General features: G+C 43.2%; 1 protein-coding gene across 1 annotated transcript in view; it reads left to right on the top strand.

Moving 5' to 3' along the window:
* LOC139368236 (sodium channel, voltage-gated, type IV, alpha, a) overlaps window positions 1-20,394 on the top strand; it is a 101,562-nt gene that overhangs the window by 58,461 nt on the left and 22,707 nt on the right. The window contains exons 14-18 of the mRNA XM_071106905.1: window positions 11,347-11,532; window positions 12,339-12,447; window positions 15,751-15,989; window positions 16,259-16,432; window positions 16,618-16,974. Coding sequence (XP_070963006.1) covers window positions 11,347-11,532; window positions 12,339-12,447; window positions 15,751-15,989; window positions 16,259-16,432; window positions 16,618-16,974 — 1,065 coding nt within the window. The remainder of the gene's footprint in view (window positions 1-11,346; window positions 11,533-12,338; window positions 12,448-15,750; window positions 15,990-16,258; window positions 16,433-16,617; window positions 16,975-20,394) is intronic.

Here is a 20,394-nt window from a genome sequence, read left to right as displayed (position 1 = left end):
TGAAACATCTCCCAGTCCACGTGATGGAAGCAGTCTTGGAGTGTGGAGTCAGCTTGGTCGGACCAGCGTTGGACAGACCTCAGCGTGGGAGCCTCTTGTTTTAGTTTCTGTCTGTAGGCAGGGATCAACAAAATGGAGTCGTGGTCAGCTTTTCCGAAAGGGGGGCGGGGCAGGGCCTTATATGCGTCGCGGAAGTTAGAGTAACAATGATCCAAGGTCTTTCCACCCCTGGTTGCGCAATCGATATGCTGATAAAATTTAGGGAGTCTTGTTTTCAGATTAGCCAGCTACAATGAATGCAGCCTCCGGATAAATCGTTTCCAGTTTGCAGAGAGTTAAATAAAGTTTGTTCAGAGCCATCGATGTGTCTGCTTGGGGGGGGGTATATACGGCTGTGATTATAATTGAAGAGAATTCTCTTGGTAGATAATGCGGTCTACATTTGATTGTGAGGAATTCTAAATCAGGTGAACAGAAGGATTTAAGTTCCTGTATGTTTCTTTCATCACACCATGTCACGTTGGCCATGAGGCATACGCCCCCGCTCCTCTTCTTACCAGAAAGATGTTTGTTTCTGTCAGCGCGATGCGTGGAGAAACCCGTTGGCTGCACCGCTTCGGATAGAGTCTCTCCAGTGAGCCATGTTTCAGTGAAGCAAAGGACGTTACAGTCTCTGATGTCCCTCTGGAATGCTACCCTTGCGCGGATTTCATCAACCTTGTTGTCAAGAGACTGGACATTGGCAAGAAGAATGCTAGGGAGTGGTGCACGGTGTGCCCGTCTCCGGAGTCTGACCAGAAGACCGCCTTGTTTCCCTCTCTTTCGGTGTCGTTTTTTTGGGTCGCTGCATAGGATCCACTCCGTTGTCCTGTTTGTAAGGCAGAACACAGGATCCGCGTCGCGAAAAACATATTCTTGGTCGTACTGATGGTGAGTTGACGCTGATCTTATATTCAGTAGTTCTTCTCGACTGTATGTAATGAAACCTAAGATGACCTGGGTTACTAATGTAAGAAATAACACGTAAAAAAACAAAAAACTGCATAGTTTCCTAGGAACGCGAAGCGAGGCGGCCATCTCTGTCGGCGCCGGAAGTGAAAAGGTACACTTCAACTATGACAGACAAAATGAGAGAAAAAAAATCCAGAAAATCACATTGTAGGATTTTTAATGAATTGATTTGTAAATTATTTTTATTTCACCTTTATTTAACCAGGTAGGCTAGTTGAGAACAAGTTCTCATTTGCAACTGCGACCTGGCCAAGATATAGCATAGCAGTGTGAACAGACAACACAGAGTTACACATGGAGTAAACAATTAACAAGTCAATAATACAGTAGAAAAAAGGAGAGTCTATATACATTGTGTGCAAAAGGCATGAGGAGGTAGGCGAATAATTACAATTTTGCAGATTAACACTGGAGTGATAAATGATCAGATGGTCATGTACAGGTAGAGATATTGGTGTGCAAAACAGCAGAAAATAAAATAAATAAAAACAGTATGGGGATGAGGTAGGTAAAAATGGGTGGGCTATTTACCGATAGACTATGGTTAGCTGCTCAGATAGCAGATGTTTGAAGTTGGTGAGGGAGATAAAAGTCTCCAACTTCAGCGATTTTTGCAATTCGTTCCAGTCACAGGCAGCAGAGAACTGGAACGAAAGGCGGCCAAATGAGGTGTTGGCTTTAGGGATGATCAGTGAGATACACCTGCTGGAGCGCGTGCTACAGGTGGGTGTTGCCATCGTGACCAGTGAACTGAGATAAGGCGGAGCTTTACCTAGCATGGACTTGTAGATGACCTGGAGCCAGTGGGTCTGGCGACGAATATGTAGCGAGGGCCAGCCGACTAGAGCATACAGGTCGCAGTGGTGGGTGGTATAAGGTGCTTTAGTGACAAAACGGATGGCACTGTGATAAACTGCATCCAGTTTGCTGAGTAGAGTGTTGGAATCAATTTTGTAGATGACATCGCCGAAGTCGAGGATCGGTAGGATAGTCAGTTTTACTAAGGTAAGTTTGGCGGCGTGAGTGAAGGAGGCTTTGTTGCAGAATAGAAAGCCGACTCTAGATTTGATTTTCGATTGGAGATGTTTGATATGAGTCTGGAAGGATAGCTTACGGTCTAGCCAGACACCTAGGTACTTATAGATGTCCACATATTCAAGGTCGGAACCATCCAGGGTGGTGATTCAGGCGTGCGGGTGCAGGCAGCGAACGGTTGAAAAGCATGCATTTGGTTTTACTAGCGTTTAAGAGCAGTTGGAGGCCACGGAAGGAGTGTTGTATGGCATTGAAGCTTGTTTGGAGGTTAGATAGCACAGTGTCCAAGGACGGGCCGGAAGTATATAGAATGGTGTCGTCTGCGTAGAGGTGGATCAGGGAATCGCCCGCAGCAAGAGCAACATCATTGATATATACAGAGAAAAGAGTCGGCCCGAGAATTGAACCCTGTGGCACCCCCATAGAGACTGCCAGAGGACCAGACAGCATGCCCTCCGATTTGACACACTGAACTCTGTCTGCAAAGTAGTTGGTGAACCAGGCAAGGCAGTCATCAGAAAAGCCGAGGCTACTGAGTCTGCCGATAAGAATATGTTGATTGACAGAGTCGAAAGCCTTGGCTAGGTCGATGAAGACGGCTGCACAGTACTGTCTTTTATCGATGCCGGTTATGATATCGTTTAGTACCTTGAGCGTGGCTGAGGTGCACCCGTGACCGGCTCGGAAACCAGATTGCACAGCGGAGAAGGTGCGGTGGGATTCGAGATGGTCAGTGACCTGTTTGTTGACTTGGCTTTCGAAGACCTTAGATAGGCAGGGCAGGATGGATATAGGTCTGTAACAGTTTGGGTCCAGGGTGTCTCCCCCTTTGAAGAGGGGGATGACTGCGGCAGCTTTCCAATCCTTGGGGATCTCAGACAATATGAAAGAGAGGTTGAACAGGCTGGTAATAGGGGTTGCAACAATGGCGGCGGATAGTTTCAGAAATAGAGGGTCCAGATTGTCAAGCCCAGCTGATTTGTACGGGTCCAGGTTTTGCAGCTCTTTCAGAACATCTGCTATCTGGATTTGGGTAAAGGAGAACCTGGAGAGGCTTGGGCGAGTAGCTGCGGGGGGGGCGCAGCTCTTGGCCGAGGTTGGAGTAGCCAGGCGGAAGGCATGGCCAGCCGTTGAGAAATGCTTGTTGAAGTTTTCGATAATCATGGATTTATCGGTGGTGACCGTGTTACCTTGCCTCATTGCAGTGGGCAGCTGGGAGGAGGTGCTCTTGTTCTCCATGGACTTCACAGTGTCCCAGGACTTTTTGGAGTTGGAGCTACAAGATGCAAATTTCTGCCTGAAGAAGCTGGCCTTAGCTTTCCTGACTGACTGCGTGTATTGGTTCCTGACTTCCCTGAACAGTTGCATATCGTGGGGACTATTCGATGCTATTGCAGTCCGCCACAGGATGTTTTTGTGCTGGTCGAGGGCAGTCAGGTCTGGAGTGAACCAAGGGCTATATCTGTTCTTAGTTTTGCATTTTTTGAAAGGTTTCAAAATTGTTTCAAGGTTGAAAGGTTGCTTATCTAAAATGGTGAGGAAGTTACTTTTAAAGAATGACCAGGCATCCTCAACTGACGGGATGAGGTCAATGTCCTTCCAGGATACCCGGGCCAGGTCGATTAGAAAGGCCTGCTCACAGAAGTGTTTTAGGGAGCGTTTGACAGTGATGAGGGGTGGTCGTTTGACTGCGGCTCCGTAGCGGATACAGGCAATGAGACAGTGATTGCTGAGATCCTGGTTGAAGACAGCGGAGGTGTATTTGGAGGGCCAGTTGGTCAGGATGACATCTATGAGGGTGCCCTTGTTTACAGATTTAGGGTTGTACCTGGTGGGTTCCTTGATGATTTGTGTGAGATTGAGGGCATCTAGCTTAGATTGTAGGACTGCCGGGGTGTTAAGCATATCCCAGTTTAGGTCACCTAACAGAACAAACTCTGAAGCTAGATGGGGGGCGATCAATTCACAAATGGTGTCCAGGGCACAGCTGGGAGCTGAGGGGGGTCGATATCAGGCGGCAACAGTGAGAGACTTTAGTAGTTCGAACTGTTTGGGTATGGACCTGGAAAGTATGACATTACTTTGCAGGCTATCTCTGCAGTAGACTGCAACTCCTCCCCCTTTGGCAGTTCTATCTTGACGGAAAATGTTATAGTTGGGTATGGAAATCTCAGAATTTTTGGTGGCATTCCTGAGCCAGGATTCAGACACGGCAAGGACATCAGGGTTAGCAGAGTGTGCTAAAGCAGTGAGTAAAACAAACTTAGGGAGGAGGCTTCTGATGTTGACATGCATGAAACCAAGGCTTTTTCGATCACAGAAGTCAACAAATGAGGGTGCCTGGGGACATGCAGGGCCTGGGTTTACCTCCACATCACCCGCGGAACAGAGGAGGAGTAGTATGAGGGTGCGGCTAAAGGCTATCAAAACTGGTCGCCTAGAGCGTTGGGGACAGAGAGTAAAAGGAGCAGATTTCTGGGCATGGTAGAATATATTCAGGGCATAATGCGCAGACATGGTTATGGTGGGGTGCGGGTACAGCGGAGGTAAGCCCAGGCACTGGGTGATGATGAGAGAGGTTGTATCTCTGGACATGCTGGTTGTAATGGGTGAGGTCACCGCATGTGTGGGAGGTGGGACAAAGGAGGTATCAGGGGTATGAAGAGTGGAACTAGGGGCTCCATTGTAAACTAAAACAATGATAACTAACCTGAACAACAGTATACAAGGCATATTGACATTTGAGAGAGACATACAGCGAGGCATACAGTAATCACAGGTGTTGAATTGAGAGAGCTAGCTAAACAGTAGGTGAGACAACAACAGCTAATCAGCTAGCCCAACAACAGCAGGTAAAATGGCGTTGACTAGGCAGGGAGGGTCGGATTAACTACACACAGAGCCTGAGTGCAGCTGGGGCCGACAGATAAAACATAAACAAGCAGAATGGAGTACCGTGATTAATGGACAGTCCAAAATGCATCAGCTATGTAGCCAAGTGATCAGTGTCCAGGGGGCAGCGGTGGATGGGACTGGCGAGTATTATCCAGGTTAAAAAAAAACTGGCTGGCTGTGCAGAAGGTAAAGCCGCTAGCAGTGGCTAACAATGACTAAATAGCTTGTAGCTAGTTAGCTTGTTAGCTTCTGGAGGTTCTTGAATGTGTTCTAAAAAATAAAAATATTAGCGATTCCGTATCACATTGGGTGAGGCAGGTTACCGGAAGGTATAATCGAATTAAAAATCGAAAAGAGATTGAAAGTAAATATGGGTCCAGTGAGTGGTTGGGCTGGCTGGGGACGCGGCGATTCAGACAGTTAGCAGGCCTGTGCTAACAGGCTAACAGATTAGTAGGCCGGGGCTGAGCAAGGTAGCAGTTAGCGGACCGGGGCTAAACAAGCTAGCAGTTAGCAGGCCGAATTAGCAAGCAAGCAGATAGCAAGGGCTAGAAAGTTAGTCTTTGGGGGACTCACTTTGGGGTGAGTCTTTTTATGCCTCTTCATGCAGTGACATCGGTCGTGGGTCCAGATATTGTAGCCCAGGAGTATGCTTCGGTGGTAGCACAGGAGCTCTGGCCGGGCTAGCTTCAAGCTAAGTGGATGGAAACGCTAGCCAGGAGTAATCATCCGGGGTTGCGGTTAGCTAGTTGTGAAGATCCAGCTGAAAATGTTCCGCTTGCGGTGGGAATCCGGTGGGAATCCGGGGATAATAAAAAATAATAATAGGTCCGTTATGCTCTGGTTAGAGTCGCGTTGTTCGGACTGGCGAGAGCTTTCCGAGCTAAAGGTTAGCTGATGACCAGTTAGCTGATGACCGCTAGCAATGGTTTGCTGGTAGTTAGCTGGCTAGTTTCAGTTGAGGGGGGTCCGGATCCGAAGTAAATATAAGTACTTTAGGAAAAAAAAGCAGATCCGCTCTACATTGGGTGAGGCGGGTTGCAGGAGAGTATTTCGAAGTTGAGGTTTAGCAAAATGTTTTAAAAGATATGCAAAGAAAAATATGTAAAAACGATATATACAAGGGACACGACACGACAAGACGTCCGACTGCTACTCCATCTTGGTGGAAAATAAGTATTTGGTCAATAACAAAAGTTAATCTCAATACTTGTTATATACCCTTTGTTGGCAATGACAGAGGTCAAACGTTTTCTGTAAGTCTTCACAAGGTTTTCACACACAGTTGCTGGTATTTTAGCCCATTCCTCCATGCAGATCTCCTCTAGAGCAGTGATGTTTTGGGGCTGTTGCTGGGCAACACGGACTTTCAACTCCCTCCAAAGATTTTCTATGGGGTTGAGATCTGGAGACTGGCTAGGCCACTCCAGGACCTTGAAATGCTTCTTACGAAGCCACTCCTTCGTTGCCTGAGCGGTGTGTTTTGGATCATTGTCATGCTGAAAGACCCAGCCACGTTTCATCTTCAATGCCCTTGCTGATGGAAGGAGGTTTTCACTCAAAATCTCACGATACATGGCCCCATTCATTCTTTCCTTTACACGGATCAGTCGTCCTGGTCCCTTTGCAGAAAAACAGCCCCAAAGCATGATGTTTCCAACCCCATGCTTCACAGTAGGTATGGTGTTCTTTGGATGCAACTCAGCATTCTTTGTCCTCCAAACACGACGAGTTGAGTTTTTACCAAAATGTTCTATTTTGGTTTCTTCTGACCATATGACATTCTCCCAATCTTCTTTTGGATCATCCAACTGCTCTCTAGCAAACTTCAGACAGGCCTGGACTTTTACTGGCTTAAGCAGGGGGACACGTCTGGCACTGCAGGATTTGAGTCCCTGGCGGTGTAGTGTGTTACTGATGGTAGTAAGTTACTTTGGTCCCAGCTCTCTGCAGGTCATTCACTAGGTCCCCCCGTGTGGTTCTGGGATTTTTGCTCACCGTTCTTGTGATCATTTTGACCCCACGGGGTGAGATCTTGCGTGGAGCCCCAGATCGCGGGAGATTATCAGTGGTCTTGTATATCTTCCATTTCCTAATAATTGCTCCCACAGTTGATTTCTTCAAACCAAGCTGCTTACCTATTGCAGATTCAGTCTTCCCAGCCTGGTGCAGGTCTACAATTTTGTTGCTGGTGTCCTTTGACAGCTCTTTGGTCTTGGCCATAGTGGAGTTTGGAGTGTGACTGTTTGAGGTTGTGGACAGGTGTCTTTTATACTGATAACAAGTTCAAACATGTGCCATTAATACAGGTGACGAGTGGAGGACAGAGGAGCCTCTTAAAACCTCTTAAGGATAGGGGGCAGCATTTTCACTTTTGGATAAATAGCATGCACAATTTCAACTTCCTGCTACTCATGCCAGGAATATATTATATGCATATGATTAGTAGGTGTGGATAGAAAACACTCTGAAGTTTCTAAACTGTTTCAATCATGTCTGTGACTATAACAGAAGTTATGTAGCAGGCAAAACCCTGAGGAATAACTTCCGATTTTTTATTTTTTTTTGCCTCTGACCGTTCCCTCAGTTGTCTTTGCCAAGATATATTTGATAGCGACCATTTTACAGTTCCTACGACTTCCATGGGATGTCACCAGTCTTTGGAATTTGGTTGAAGTTAATCATTGGTGCAACGAACATCCTGGAACACTGTTGAGAGTTACGCAAGACGAAAAAAGGTGCATGGTTTGTTTACTTGCTCTATTGAATACAGATTGCCCCGTCTACAATTTGATCGATTATTAACTTTTAAAAATACCTAAAGTTGTATTACAAAAGTAGTTTGAAATATTTTGGCAAAGTTTATAGGCAACTTTTGAAATGTTTTGTAGTGTCATTGTGTTTTGGCAAGCTGTTTTTTTCCGGATCAAACGTGCTTTATAAATGGACATTTTGGGTATACATGGACGGAATTAATCGAAAAAAAGGACCAATTGTGATGTTTATGGGACATATTGGAGTGCCAACAAAGAAGCTCGTCAAAGGTAATGCATGTTTTATATTTTATTTCAGCGTTTTGTGTAGCGCCTGCTACGCTAGTTATTTTGTTTACTACTGGTTCAGATGGGTGCATGCTATCAGATAATAGCTTCTCATGCTTTCGCCGAAAACATTTTTTTTTTAAATCTGACATGTTGGCTGGATTCACAACGAGTGTAGCTGTAATTGAGTATCTTACATGTGTGATTTAGTGAAAGTTTGAATTTTATATCTGGCGCTCTGCATTTCCCCAGGCAATTGGCCAATTGACACGCTAGCGTCTCCATATCCTTTTAAAGAAGAAGTTACAGGTCTGTGAGAGCCAGAAATCTTGCTCGTTTGTAGGTGACCAAATACTTATTTTCCACCATAATTTGCAAATAAATTCATAAAAAATCCTACAATGTGATTTTCTGGATTTTTTTTCTCATTTTGTCTGTCATAGTTGAAGTGTACCTATGATGAATATTACAGGCCTCTCATCTTTTTAAGTGGGAGAACTTGCACAATTGGTGGCTGACTAAATAATTTTTTGCCCCACTGTACTTAAGTATCAAAAGTAAAAGTATATTCCATTTCAAATTCCTTATTCCATATTCCATATTAAGCAAACCAGATGGAACCATTTAAAAAAATATATATATTTACGGAAAGCCATGAGGACACCCCAACATTCAGACATAATTTACAAACGAAGCATGTGTGTTTAGTGATTCTGCCAGGTCAGAGGCAGTAGGGATGACCAGGGACGTTCGGTTTATTACTTGCGTGAATTGGACTAATTTCCTGTCATGCTAAGCATTCAAAATATAACGAGTACTTTTGGGTGTCAAGGAAAAGGAATGGAGTAAAAAGTACAATATTTTCTTAAGGAATGTAGCAATGGAATGTAAAAGTAAAATGTAAAAGAATGTAAAAGTAGTTAAAAATATAAATAGTAAAGTACAGATACCCCCAAAACCTACTTAAGTAGTACTTTACACTATTTTTACTTAAGTAGTTTGATATCATTTAAAAGCTTACAGAGTTGTCAGACTATTGTATACATTTTTTTTAAATGAAATTGTTTTAATAAAAAATATTACAGATTTGAACCTTTTAACGTCAATTATCAAAAAACATGTAAACTCACACTGGGGTTTTTGTGTTGTGCTGTGCCCACCATTGGTTGAAACACAACACTATGTCATTTCAGTCATAGAACTAGAATTCATAGAAATGGACCTATCCCGTCAGACCACTGCAATTTAGCTGGTACACCATTGAATTTAAATTGGATCTTTAATTACTACCACAAAGACGGCCGCCGGTCCACCCACCGTTGAATGTCAACTTAAATAGTCACGTCTATTCTATTATTTCTATATCTATAATTTCAATAGTTCAACAGTATAGTTTTAAACAGATATTCCCATTCAAGTCAACGTTTTCTGCGTGAACCTCCAACGATCTCTGTGTTCAATTTTGAAAGTTGAAATGTCAATTTTATTCCAATTTTAGTCAGCCAAAACACCCAACCTGTAATGAAGAGCATGTTGTGTATCAAACGATGGCGGGCACAACACAAAACCTCAGATGAGGTAAAATAGGGTCTAAGCTACAACATACTGTATGTGAATATGAAAAAAAAGGAGTTTGTTTTTTCTGGTAAAATTACAATTTGTACAAAAAACGTTTTTTCAAGAAATTAAATAGTTTAACAAACCTGTTTGTAAGCTTTTAAATGGTATCAATCTCAACCGTTTATCTTTTCCAGTGTTTAAAGGTCAGCAAAATAGGTCAACTTTGAGCACTTTTGTCTCTTGAGCACTTCTACAATAGGCAAATACAGTATGTATGGAAGTTTTTGTTCCAATCAAAAGGGGTGCTGTCGAAAAGTGACTGAATTCAAATCGGTTTACCCAATATCCATATCGCAAGAGATGTCCATATCGGAATGTTTTGAAACACCACTCAGCAGCGTGTAAATTAAAAAAAAAATGTGTTTACTCTTTTTCGTCTCTCTCTTCCTCTCTCCTCTTGCGGCTTGTTCCCACACACACCAAGCCACGCCCCCTGTCACTTAAGCAGCACAATTCCTCCTCCTCGCTGTTAGATTCACTTATATTCACTATACGTTTGCATGCTTTTCTGTTAGGTCAAATGCAGTCAAGAGATTGTTCCAAACAAGACAAATACTGCTTTCCACTTTGCGTTTTAACATAAATCATTATATTTCTATGTTCTGAGCTACACTGAGTATACAAAACATTTAGAACACCTGCTCTTTTCATGACCGGTAAATCTAGTTGAAAGCTAGGATCCCTTATTGATGTCACTTATTGAATCCACTTCAACCAGTGTAGATGAAGGGGAGAAGACAGGTTAATAAATAAGGATTTTTAAGCCTCGAGACAATTGAGACATGGATTGTGTATGTGTGCCATTCAGAGGGTGAATGGGCAAGACAAGAGATTTAAGTCCCTTTAAACAGGGTATGGTAGTAGGTGCCAGGCGCATTGGTTTGAGTGTGTCACGAACTGCAACGCTGGTGGGTTTTTCATGGTCAACAGTTTCCTGTGTGTATTAAGAATGGTTCACCACCCAAAGGATATCCAGCCAACTGTGGGAAGCATTGGAGTCAACATGGGCCAGCATCCCTGCAGAACGCTTGACACCTTGTAGAGCCCATGCCCAATGAATTCAGGCTTTTCTGAGGGCGAAAGGGGGTGCAACCTAATATTTGGAAGGTGTTTCGAATGTTTTGTACACTCAATGTATAGTTTACTTATCCAAGTCAAATCGCAATATTTGGTAGCAATTTGAAAAAAAGTATAGCAATTCAAATTTTTGCCCATATCATGCAGCCCTCACTGGCGTAACAAGATTTCTATGGACCCCGCAAGGTCAAAGTTCACCCCTAATCAACTACCAATAGATTTTTTTGAATATACAACTGTCCTGTATAGCCTACCTGAACCTGCATGACATGAGACCACCTCACTCTACCAGCTTGGACAGAAATACAATCCACCCTCAAAACACTAGCTTACTAGGGATTGTTTCATCATGCAGTCTAGCCTCCTATCTTTAACTATATACCATTTAGCTACTACAAAGGTTTTATAAAAATTACACTTAAAATAGCCTAACAATTAGGAAATGTTTTTTTGCTTGAGGATAAATTCAGCCACTATGTATTGTTTTGTCTTGCTAATAGGCTACACAAATGGGCTGCAATATCCAAGGTAAATTAAATCATATTCAGTTAAACTTTTTGACTGCATTTTTGTGTGCAAATGTTTTCACCACGGCCTGTCCGGTAGGCCAGTGGCTGCCCTACTTTACACAATTAACTCTGATCGATGTATCATTGGTGTTTCACAGGAGCAAGCTGATGCTGCTGCTGGAAGTCAGGCGACCCTGACAAGTCGGAAAGAGCTTAGTCATCACTCTGGGTCATACGGGGGCTCTGCGGATGACGAGCAGAGCCTCGGAGATGATGTTATCAAGGATTGTAATGGGAGAATCGTGCCCCGTCTGGCCATCGTTCCAGTGTCCTCTGAGTCGGAGGTCAGTGTGACCTCTCCTTGCTAATGTTTATCTTATAAGGTCAACGTTGATAGGTCAGAATGGGTCCACAGTGGTGGGAGTGCAGTTTGTTTTTGTCTCATTCTTTTACAAATTCACATCAAACGCAGGTTGTTTTGGCTATTGGTCTTTGTTGTCTTGTGTACACAACCCTTCTATCGTAAAAGTTCTGTGACACCTAACATGCTTACCAGACCGTATGTATACGTGTGGTCATGTGGTCTGGTAAAACAAATTATATTTTTAAATATCAAAACAAACTCTGAACCAATTATATTAAATTTGGGGCCAGGTCGAAAACATTTATGGCGAATTTAGCTAGCTAGCTTGCTGTTGCTAACTAATTTGTCCTGGGATATAAACATTGGGTTGTTATTTTACCTGAAATGCACAAGGTCCTCTACAATTAATCCACAGATAAAATGGTCAACCGAATTCCTTTCTCGTCATCTCTCTTTCCTGGCAACCAAATTTAAGGTGCATTACTACAACCGACTGGAGTGTGGACCTCAGTTCATCTTTCAATCACCCACATGGGTATATGCTCCTAAAAACCAATGAGGAGATTTGGGAGGCAGGACTTGCAGCGCGTTGAGCGTCACAAATAGAACCAAGTTCTATTTTAGCGCCCGGCTACGCAGACACTCGCTAACGCGCTAGTGGTGTGGGTGCAATGATTAAATAACATGTATGTGTACATTTATTTTGTAATGCTTGCGCACGCGGTGTAGACAGCATGTAAGATGTTTAGTGGCCAGTGATAATGAGACTTCACCCCCCCCCCCCAGTCGGTTCCAGAGGACGAGCTCAAAGAGGACAGCATGCTCCACCTGGAGCAGCCAGGCCTGAAGAACAGATCGGCGAGTGCTGTTAGTGTTCTCACCACCGTCATGGAGGGTAAGAGAGCGACACATAGTGATGGTCATGATTATGACAACAACAATGGTGAAAATGCTGATAATGATGACGATGATTCTTGAATGATAGTATTACCATTGTGATATCATCAACAATGACAATGATATCATTTTAATTCAGGATTTGTTTCGGGAGAGAGTCAAATGCAGCCCTGCATTGATAACTGTATTCTGAACAAAAATATAAACGCAACATACAACAATTTAAAATATTTTGCTGAGTTACAGTTCATAAAAGGAAATGAGTCAATTGAAATAAATTCATTCGGCCCTTATCTATGGATTTCACATGACTAGGCAGGGGCGCCGCCATGGATGGGCCTGGGAGGGAAGCCAATCAGAAAGAGTTTTCCCCATTAAAGGGGATGCCGCAGGTGAAGATTTGGAGGTCCTGTGCTAGCATAGTTACACATGGTCTGCGGTTGTGAGGCCGGTTGGATGTCCTGCCAAATTCTCTAAAACGACGTTGGAGGTGGTGGTTGACGCATGGTTGACGCATTAAAATTGAATTCCCTAGCAACAGCTCTGGTGAACATTCTGCAGTCATCATGACAATTGCACATTCCCTCAACTTGAGACTGTGGCATTGTGTTGTGTGACAAAACTGCATATTTTAGTGCAGCCTTTTATTGTCCCCAGCACAAGGTGCTGTTTAATCAGCTTCTTGATATGCCACACCTGTCAGGTGGATGAATTATCTTGACAAAGGATCGAATGCTTACTAACAGGAATGTGAACAAATTTGTGCACAAAATTTCAGAAATAATCGTTTTGTGTGTATGGAGAATTTCTGGGATCTTCTTTCAGCTCATGGAACATGGGATCAACACTTTGCATGTTGCGTTTATATTTTTGGTCAGTGTATTTTCAGAAAAAAATGTCCCTATAGATCCATTCATAAGGCATACAAATATTTGTTTTTTTGTCTACTTCAACTACTATCATATATATACACACACACAGTGGGGCAAAAAAGTATTTAGTCAGCCACCAATTGTGCAAGTTACCCCACTTAAAAAGATGAGAGAGGCTTGTAATGTTCATCATAGGTACACTTCAACTATGACAGACAAAATGAGAAAAGAAAATCCAGAAAATCACATTGTAGGATTTTTAATGAATTTATTTGCTAATTATGGTGGAAAATAAGTATTTGGTCACCTACAAACAAGCAAGATTTTTGGCTCTCACAGACCTGTAACTTCTTCTTTAAGAGGCTCCTCTGTCCTCCACTCGTTACCTGTATTAATGGCACCTGTTTGAACTTATTATCAGTATAAAAGACACCTGTCCACAACCTCAAAACAGTCACACTCCAACTCCACTATTGCCAAGACCAAAGAGCTGTCAAAGAACACCAGAAACAAAATTGTAGACCTGCACCAGGCTGGGAAGACTGAAAGTAACAAAGCCTACCATCAGTAACACACTACGCCGCCAGGGACTCAAATCCTGCAGTGCCAGACGTGTCCCCCTGCTTAAGCCAGTACATGTCCAGGCCCGTCTGAAGTTTGCTAGAGAGCATTTGGATGATCCAGAAGAAGATTGGGAGAATGTCATATGGTCAGATGAAACCAAAATATAACTTTTTGGTAAAAACTCAACTTGTCGAACACCATACCTATTGTGAAGCATGGGGCTGGAAACATCATGCTTTGGGGCTGTTTTTCTGCAAAGGGACCAGGACGACTGATCCGTGTAAAGGAAAGAATGAATGGGGCCATGTATCGTGAGATTTTGAGTGAAAACCTCCTTCCCTCAGCAAGGGCATTGAAGCTGAAACGTGGTTGGGTCTTTCAGCATGACAATGATCCCAAACACACCGTCCGGGGCAACAAAGGAGTGGCTTCGTAAGAAGCATTTCAAGGTCCTGGAGTGGCCTAGCCAGTCTCCAGATCTCAACCCCATAGAAAATCTTTGGAGGGAGTTGAAAGTCCGTGTTGCCCAGCAACAGTCCCAAAACATCACTGCTCTAGAGGAGATCTGCATGGAGGAATGGGCCAAAATACCAGCAACAGTGTGTGAAAACCTTGTGAAGACTTACAGAAAACGTTTGACCTCTGTCATTGCCAACAAAGGGCATATAACAAAGTATTGAGACACTTTTGTTATTGCCCAAATACTTATTTTCCACCATAATTTGCAAATAGATTCATTAAAAATCCTACAATGTAATTTTCAGGATTTCTCTCATATTTTTAAGTGGGACAACTAGCACAATTGGTGTGAAAAATACATACAGTGGGGCAAAAAAGTATTTAGCCAGCCACCAATTGTGCTAGTGGCATGTATGTGTGTATGTGTATATATATATATATATACAAGAAACAGACCAATGACACACAGTACATTTCATGGTATATATATATATATATATATATATATATATATATATATATATATATATATATATATATATATGTGTGTGTGTGTGTGTGTATATACGTACATATACATGTACATGTGTATGCCATGAAATGTACTGTGTGTCATTGGTCTGTTTCTTGCCTGTGAGACAAACATAACCATCCACAGTAGGAGACATGTCAAGTCCCTCAGGCAAGTTTAGAAATACACTAGGCTTAGTTGGGAGTGGATGCAGTCTTCGCTCTAATGTGAAGTGTAATTGCCTAGCTTATCATGTGGTTGTAGACATGGCCTTCTGACCCCCCCCCCCCACCTCTCATTACAGTAGCATTGTCTGAAGTCTGTCACACACAGAGCAGCCAATCACATTGTGTATGTGAGTGAGGGGGGAGAGAGCCCTGTTAATGTACAGTTGCATGCCCTCTTGGTGCTAAGCTTGAGCTATTTCAGCCTTCCAGGGCGGGCTGGCACCACGGGCATGAATTCTGGTGTTACCCACCGTTGCATTTCATTTACTTGTTGTTTTTGTTTAGAACAGACAGATGGCCCATATTTGTACACATTTAACGACACATGAATGTCACCAATGCATGTTCTTAAACTCAAAGAGCGTTGAACTAGGGCAATGAATGACAAATGTCCCTAATTCTGTCAATCATCCACTCATCCCCTCCTGTCACTTTTTAGAGCAGGACATTTTGCTCGAATGCCAGATCAATATTCTAGGGGTGTCTTAGTAGTCTTGGGTAACTTTGTTTCGTTGTCTTTTTTTACTTCATAACAACGGCAAGAGGGATGAATTGTAGAGTTTTCAGCCATAATTCCAAATCATATAAAAAATGTTTGTTTGTTATTATGTTTCTATTAAACATTATTATTGAACTGGTCATCTAAACCTTCCCTCTCTTTCTAATAGAGCTGGAAGACGCCCAGAAGCCTTGTCCACCCGGCTGGTACAAGTTTGCCGACATCTTCCTGAAGTGGGACTGTTGCGTGCCCTGGGTATGGTTGAAGAAGTGGTTGCTCTTTATTGTGATGGACCCCTTCGTGGACCTAGGCATCACCATCTGCATCGTGCTCAACACCCTCTTCATGGCCATGGAGCACTACCCCATGAGCCCAGAGTTTGACCACATGCTCTCCGTGGGGAACCTGGTAACAACTTTTAAATGGGTAGTTTAGAAGTAGATGTTAGCTGTTTAAAGCTAGCTGTATTGCTAGCTCAAACTTGCATTGCTACTCTCGCTTCCTTATTATAACGCCGTGACATATCATTTCAGGTGTCATGTTGTTCGCTTGAATCGGATATTACTTAGTCTTTTCTTGTGTTGATGAGAACATATCTTAACATCCGAGTTATGGTATTTGACATGATGTATCCAAATGACAACTTGTTTATATTTCTGATATGAATCCCCCTCTAGGTTTTCACTGGGATCTTCACAGCAGAGATGGTCTTCAAGCTTTGCGCCATGGATCCGTACTACTACTTCCAGGTCGGCTGGAACATTTTCGACAGTATCATTGTCACGTTCAGTCTGGTGGAGTTAGGTCTAGCCAATGTCCAAGGCCTGTCCGTTCTCAGGTCTTTCCGTTTGGTAAGACACATTGATTTCCAGTCAATTCATGTCTGTGAAATAGTATTCGTAGATTAACTTTATTGTACTCATTTAGTTTACAGGGACAATGTACAACAATGGAACTTGCATCAAGAGCACATCAAGCCATGAAAAATGCAATTTGTGTGTTGTCTGTCTGTTAATGTACTATGTGTTGGAGGCAGCTGCGTGTCTTCAAACTAGCCAAGTCGTGGCCCACGCTCAACATGCTGATCAAGATTATTGGCAACTCTGTGGGCGCTCTGGGCAACCTGACCTTGGTGCTGGCCATCATCGTCTTCATCTTCGCCGTGGTGGGCATGCAGCTCTTTGGCAAGAGCTACAAGGAATGCGTGTGTAAGATTGCCACCGACTGCGAGTTGCCACGTTGGCACATGCACGACTTCTTCCACTCATTCCTCATCGTGTTTCGCATCCTGTGCGGGGAGTGGATCGAGACCATGTGGGACTGTATGGAGGTGGCCGGAGCCGGGATGTGCCTGGTGGTCTTCATGATGGTCATGGTCATCGGAAACCTGGTGGTGAGTGCAGCAGACACCCAACTGTAAACCTAATCCCTAAACCTAACCCTCATCCTAAAAGCTGCGGTTGTGGGAAATAGCACCACGGACGTCCCTCCAACATTCTTATTGTTTTTGTTACCGAGCTCAGGAGGGTCGCGGAACATGGTCCAAAAAATTTGCAGTGCATATTGTGCTCTTCTATTGCATGTGCAATGTCAGAGGGGGAAAAAGTTTGTTGTTTTCATTAACTTCTTTGTAATATCACAAACGGGCGTAGCCGTTTCACCATAGAGTCGATGCCCACTCCCGTGTGGGAATCTAATTTGCGTGATAAATGAAATCCCCCTCAAAACAGTCTGTTTATGCTAGAGATACCAGCGTCTCAACCCACCGTATCCGCCGATGTCAGCCTCCCGCACCTGCGGTGGAAGGTGGCAGAGCTACAGTGGTGTTAGTCAGACCAGGAAACGTTCCCGAAAAATTGGTTTTCATGGAAACGTCCACAGAGTACAAATGGTTTGGGCAAGAAACTATGTTAGGACTCACTATGGAAAGGTGAGATGCTCTCAAATATGTACGTATCAGTTGTTTTTGCTCTACGACGCTCAAGCCTCACAAGACTCGTCTGAAGGTAACCTAGTACCAGACTGAAAAATGTATGGAAGTGAGTAGGGAATTTACACATGTATACGGGTAATACATGTATTTTGTTTCCAGAGCTTACTTATATCTCTCAAAAATAGGACAGACACTGTCTTATCTAGTTACGTAAAGACTATCCCTTTAATTAGGGTTGTATGGAAGTATAAATAGATTTTCAATGTGAGGGCACAAATCTTTTAAGTATAGTGAACATTCTAGAGATCCTAGATAATGCCTCTCAACAACACACGCGGTCCCCAACTGTGAACATCTGTCACTACTGTCAACTCGTAAATCTCCGTAACAGTTATTCGAAATCTCTGCAGACCTAACGATTATAGTATTGTAATGCTCAGTCAATCCAGGAGATATTGTGCACACAGCTGATGGAGAGTCTATTTTTAGAGACACCAAGAACAGACACACTACATGGCCAAAAGTATGTGGGCACCCCTTCAAATTAGTGGATTCGGCTATATTCAGCCACACCCGTTGCTGATAGGTGTATGAAATAGAGCACACACCCATGCAATCTCCATAGACAACCAGTAGAATGGACTTACTGAAGAGCTGTGACTTTCAACGTAGCACCGTCATAGGATGCCACCTTTCCAACAAATTGTCAAATTTTTGCCCTGCCTAGAGCTACCCTGGTCAACTCTTAGTGCTGTTATTGTGAAGTGGAAGCGTCTAGAAGCAACAAAGGCTCAGCTGTGAACTGGTAGGCCACGCAAGCTCACAGAACGGGACCACCACGTAACGAGTAAAAATACATTTTGGAATTGCTAATGAGGAGTTAATCAACAAACCATATACAGTGCCTTGCGAAAGTATTCGGCCCCCTTGAACTTTGCGACCTTTTGCCACATTTCAGGCTTCAAACATAAAGATATAAAACTGTATTTTTTTGTGAAGAATCAACAACAAGTGGGACACAATCATGAAGTGGAATGACATTTATTGGATATTTCAAACTTTTTTAACAAATCAAAAACTGAAAAATTGGGCGTGCAAAATTATTCAGCCCCCATAAGTTAATACTTTGTAGCGCCACCTTTTGCTGCGATTACAGCTGTAAGCCGCTTGGGGTATGTCTCTATCAGTTTTGCACATCAAGAGACTGACATTTTTTCCCATTCCTCCTTGCAAAACAGCTCGAGCTCAGTGAGGTTGGATGGAGAGCATTTGTGAACAGCTGTTTTCAGTTCTTTCCACAGATTCTCGATTGGATTCAGGTCTGGACTTTGACTTGGCCATTCTAACACCTGGATATGTTTATTTTTGAACCATTCCATTGTAGATTTTGCTTTATGTTTTGGATCATTGTCTTGTTGGAAGACAAATCTCCGTCCCAGTCTCAGGTCTTTTGCAGACTCCATCAGGTTTTCTTCCAGAATGGTCCTGTATTTGGCTCTATCCATCTTCCCATCAATTTTAACCATCTTCCCTGTTCCTGCTGAAGAAAAGCAGGCCCAAACCATGATGCTGCCACCACCATGTTTGACAGTGGGGATGGTGTGTTCAGGGTGATGAGCTGTGTTGCTTTTACGCCAAACATAACGTTTTGCATTGTTGCCAAAAAGGTCAATTTTGGTTTCATCTGACCAGAGCACCTTCTTCCACATGTTTGGTGTGTCTCCCAGGTGGCTTGTGGCAAACTTTAAACAACACTTTTTATGGATATCTTTAAGAAATGGCTTTCTTCTTGCCACTCTTCCATAAAGGCCAGATTTGTGCAATATACGACTGATTGTTGTCCTATGGACAGAGTCTCCCACCTCAGCTGTAGATCTCTGCAGTTCATCCAGAGTGATCATGTGCCTCTTGGCTGCATCTCTGATCAGTCTTCTCCTTGTATGAGCTGAAAGTTTAGAGGGACGGCCAGGTCTTGGTAGATTTGCAGTGGTCTGATACTCCTTCCATTTCAATATTATCGCTTGCACAGTGCTCTTTGGGATGTTTAAAGCTTGGGAAATCTTTTTGTATCCAAATCCGGCTTTAAACTTCTTCACAACAGTATCTCGGACCTGCCTGGTGTGTTCCTTGTTCTTCATGATGCTCTCTGCGCTTTTAACGGACCTCTGAGACTATCACAGTGCAGGTGCATTTATACGGAGACTTGATTACACACAGGTGGATTGTATTTATTATCATTAGTCATTTAGGTCAACATTGGATCATTCAGAGATCCTCACTGAACTTCTGGAGAGAGTTTGCTGCACTGAAAGTAAAGGGGCTGAATAATTTTGCACGCCCAATTTTTCAGTTTTTGATTTGTTAAAAAAGTTTGAAATATCCAATAAATGTCGTTCCACTTCATGATTGTGTCCCACTTGTTGTTGATTCTTCACAAAAAAATACAGTTTTATATCTTTATGTTTGAAGCCTGAAATGTGGCAAAAGGTCGCAAAGTTCAAAGGGGCCGAATTCTTTCGCAAGGCACTGTAAGAGTGGGGAATATACAGTGGTTCTTCCTTTATAAGTTTTACGCTTATGCCGTGACCGTTTGTGGTAGATGGTGGTAAATTGCGTCATTCTTTTTTTATTTATCTTTATTTAACCAGGCAAATCGGTTAAGAACAAATTCTTATTTTCAATGACGGCCTAGGAACAGTGGGTTAACTGCCTGTTCAGGGGCAGAACGACAGATTTGTAACTTGTCTGCTCGGGGGTTTGAACTCGCAACCTTCCGGTTACACGCTCTAACCACTAGGCTACCCTGCCGCCCCGGCAACAATGGCTGACAGTTAAATAACGTGCCATAGATTTCTGCGGCGCCCTGCATGCTGTGCTGCA

Source organism: Oncorhynchus clarkii, chromosome 16 (genome assembly GCF_045791955.1).
Source record: "Oncorhynchus clarkii lewisi isolate Uvic-CL-2024 chromosome 16, UVic_Ocla_1.0, whole genome shotgun sequence".
NCBI lineage: Eukaryota > Metazoa > Chordata > Actinopteri > Salmoniformes > Salmonidae > Oncorhynchus > Oncorhynchus clarkii.
The sequence above is the reverse complement of the archived record's forward strand: the minus strand, read 5'-3'. Positions and strand labels throughout refer to the sequence as shown.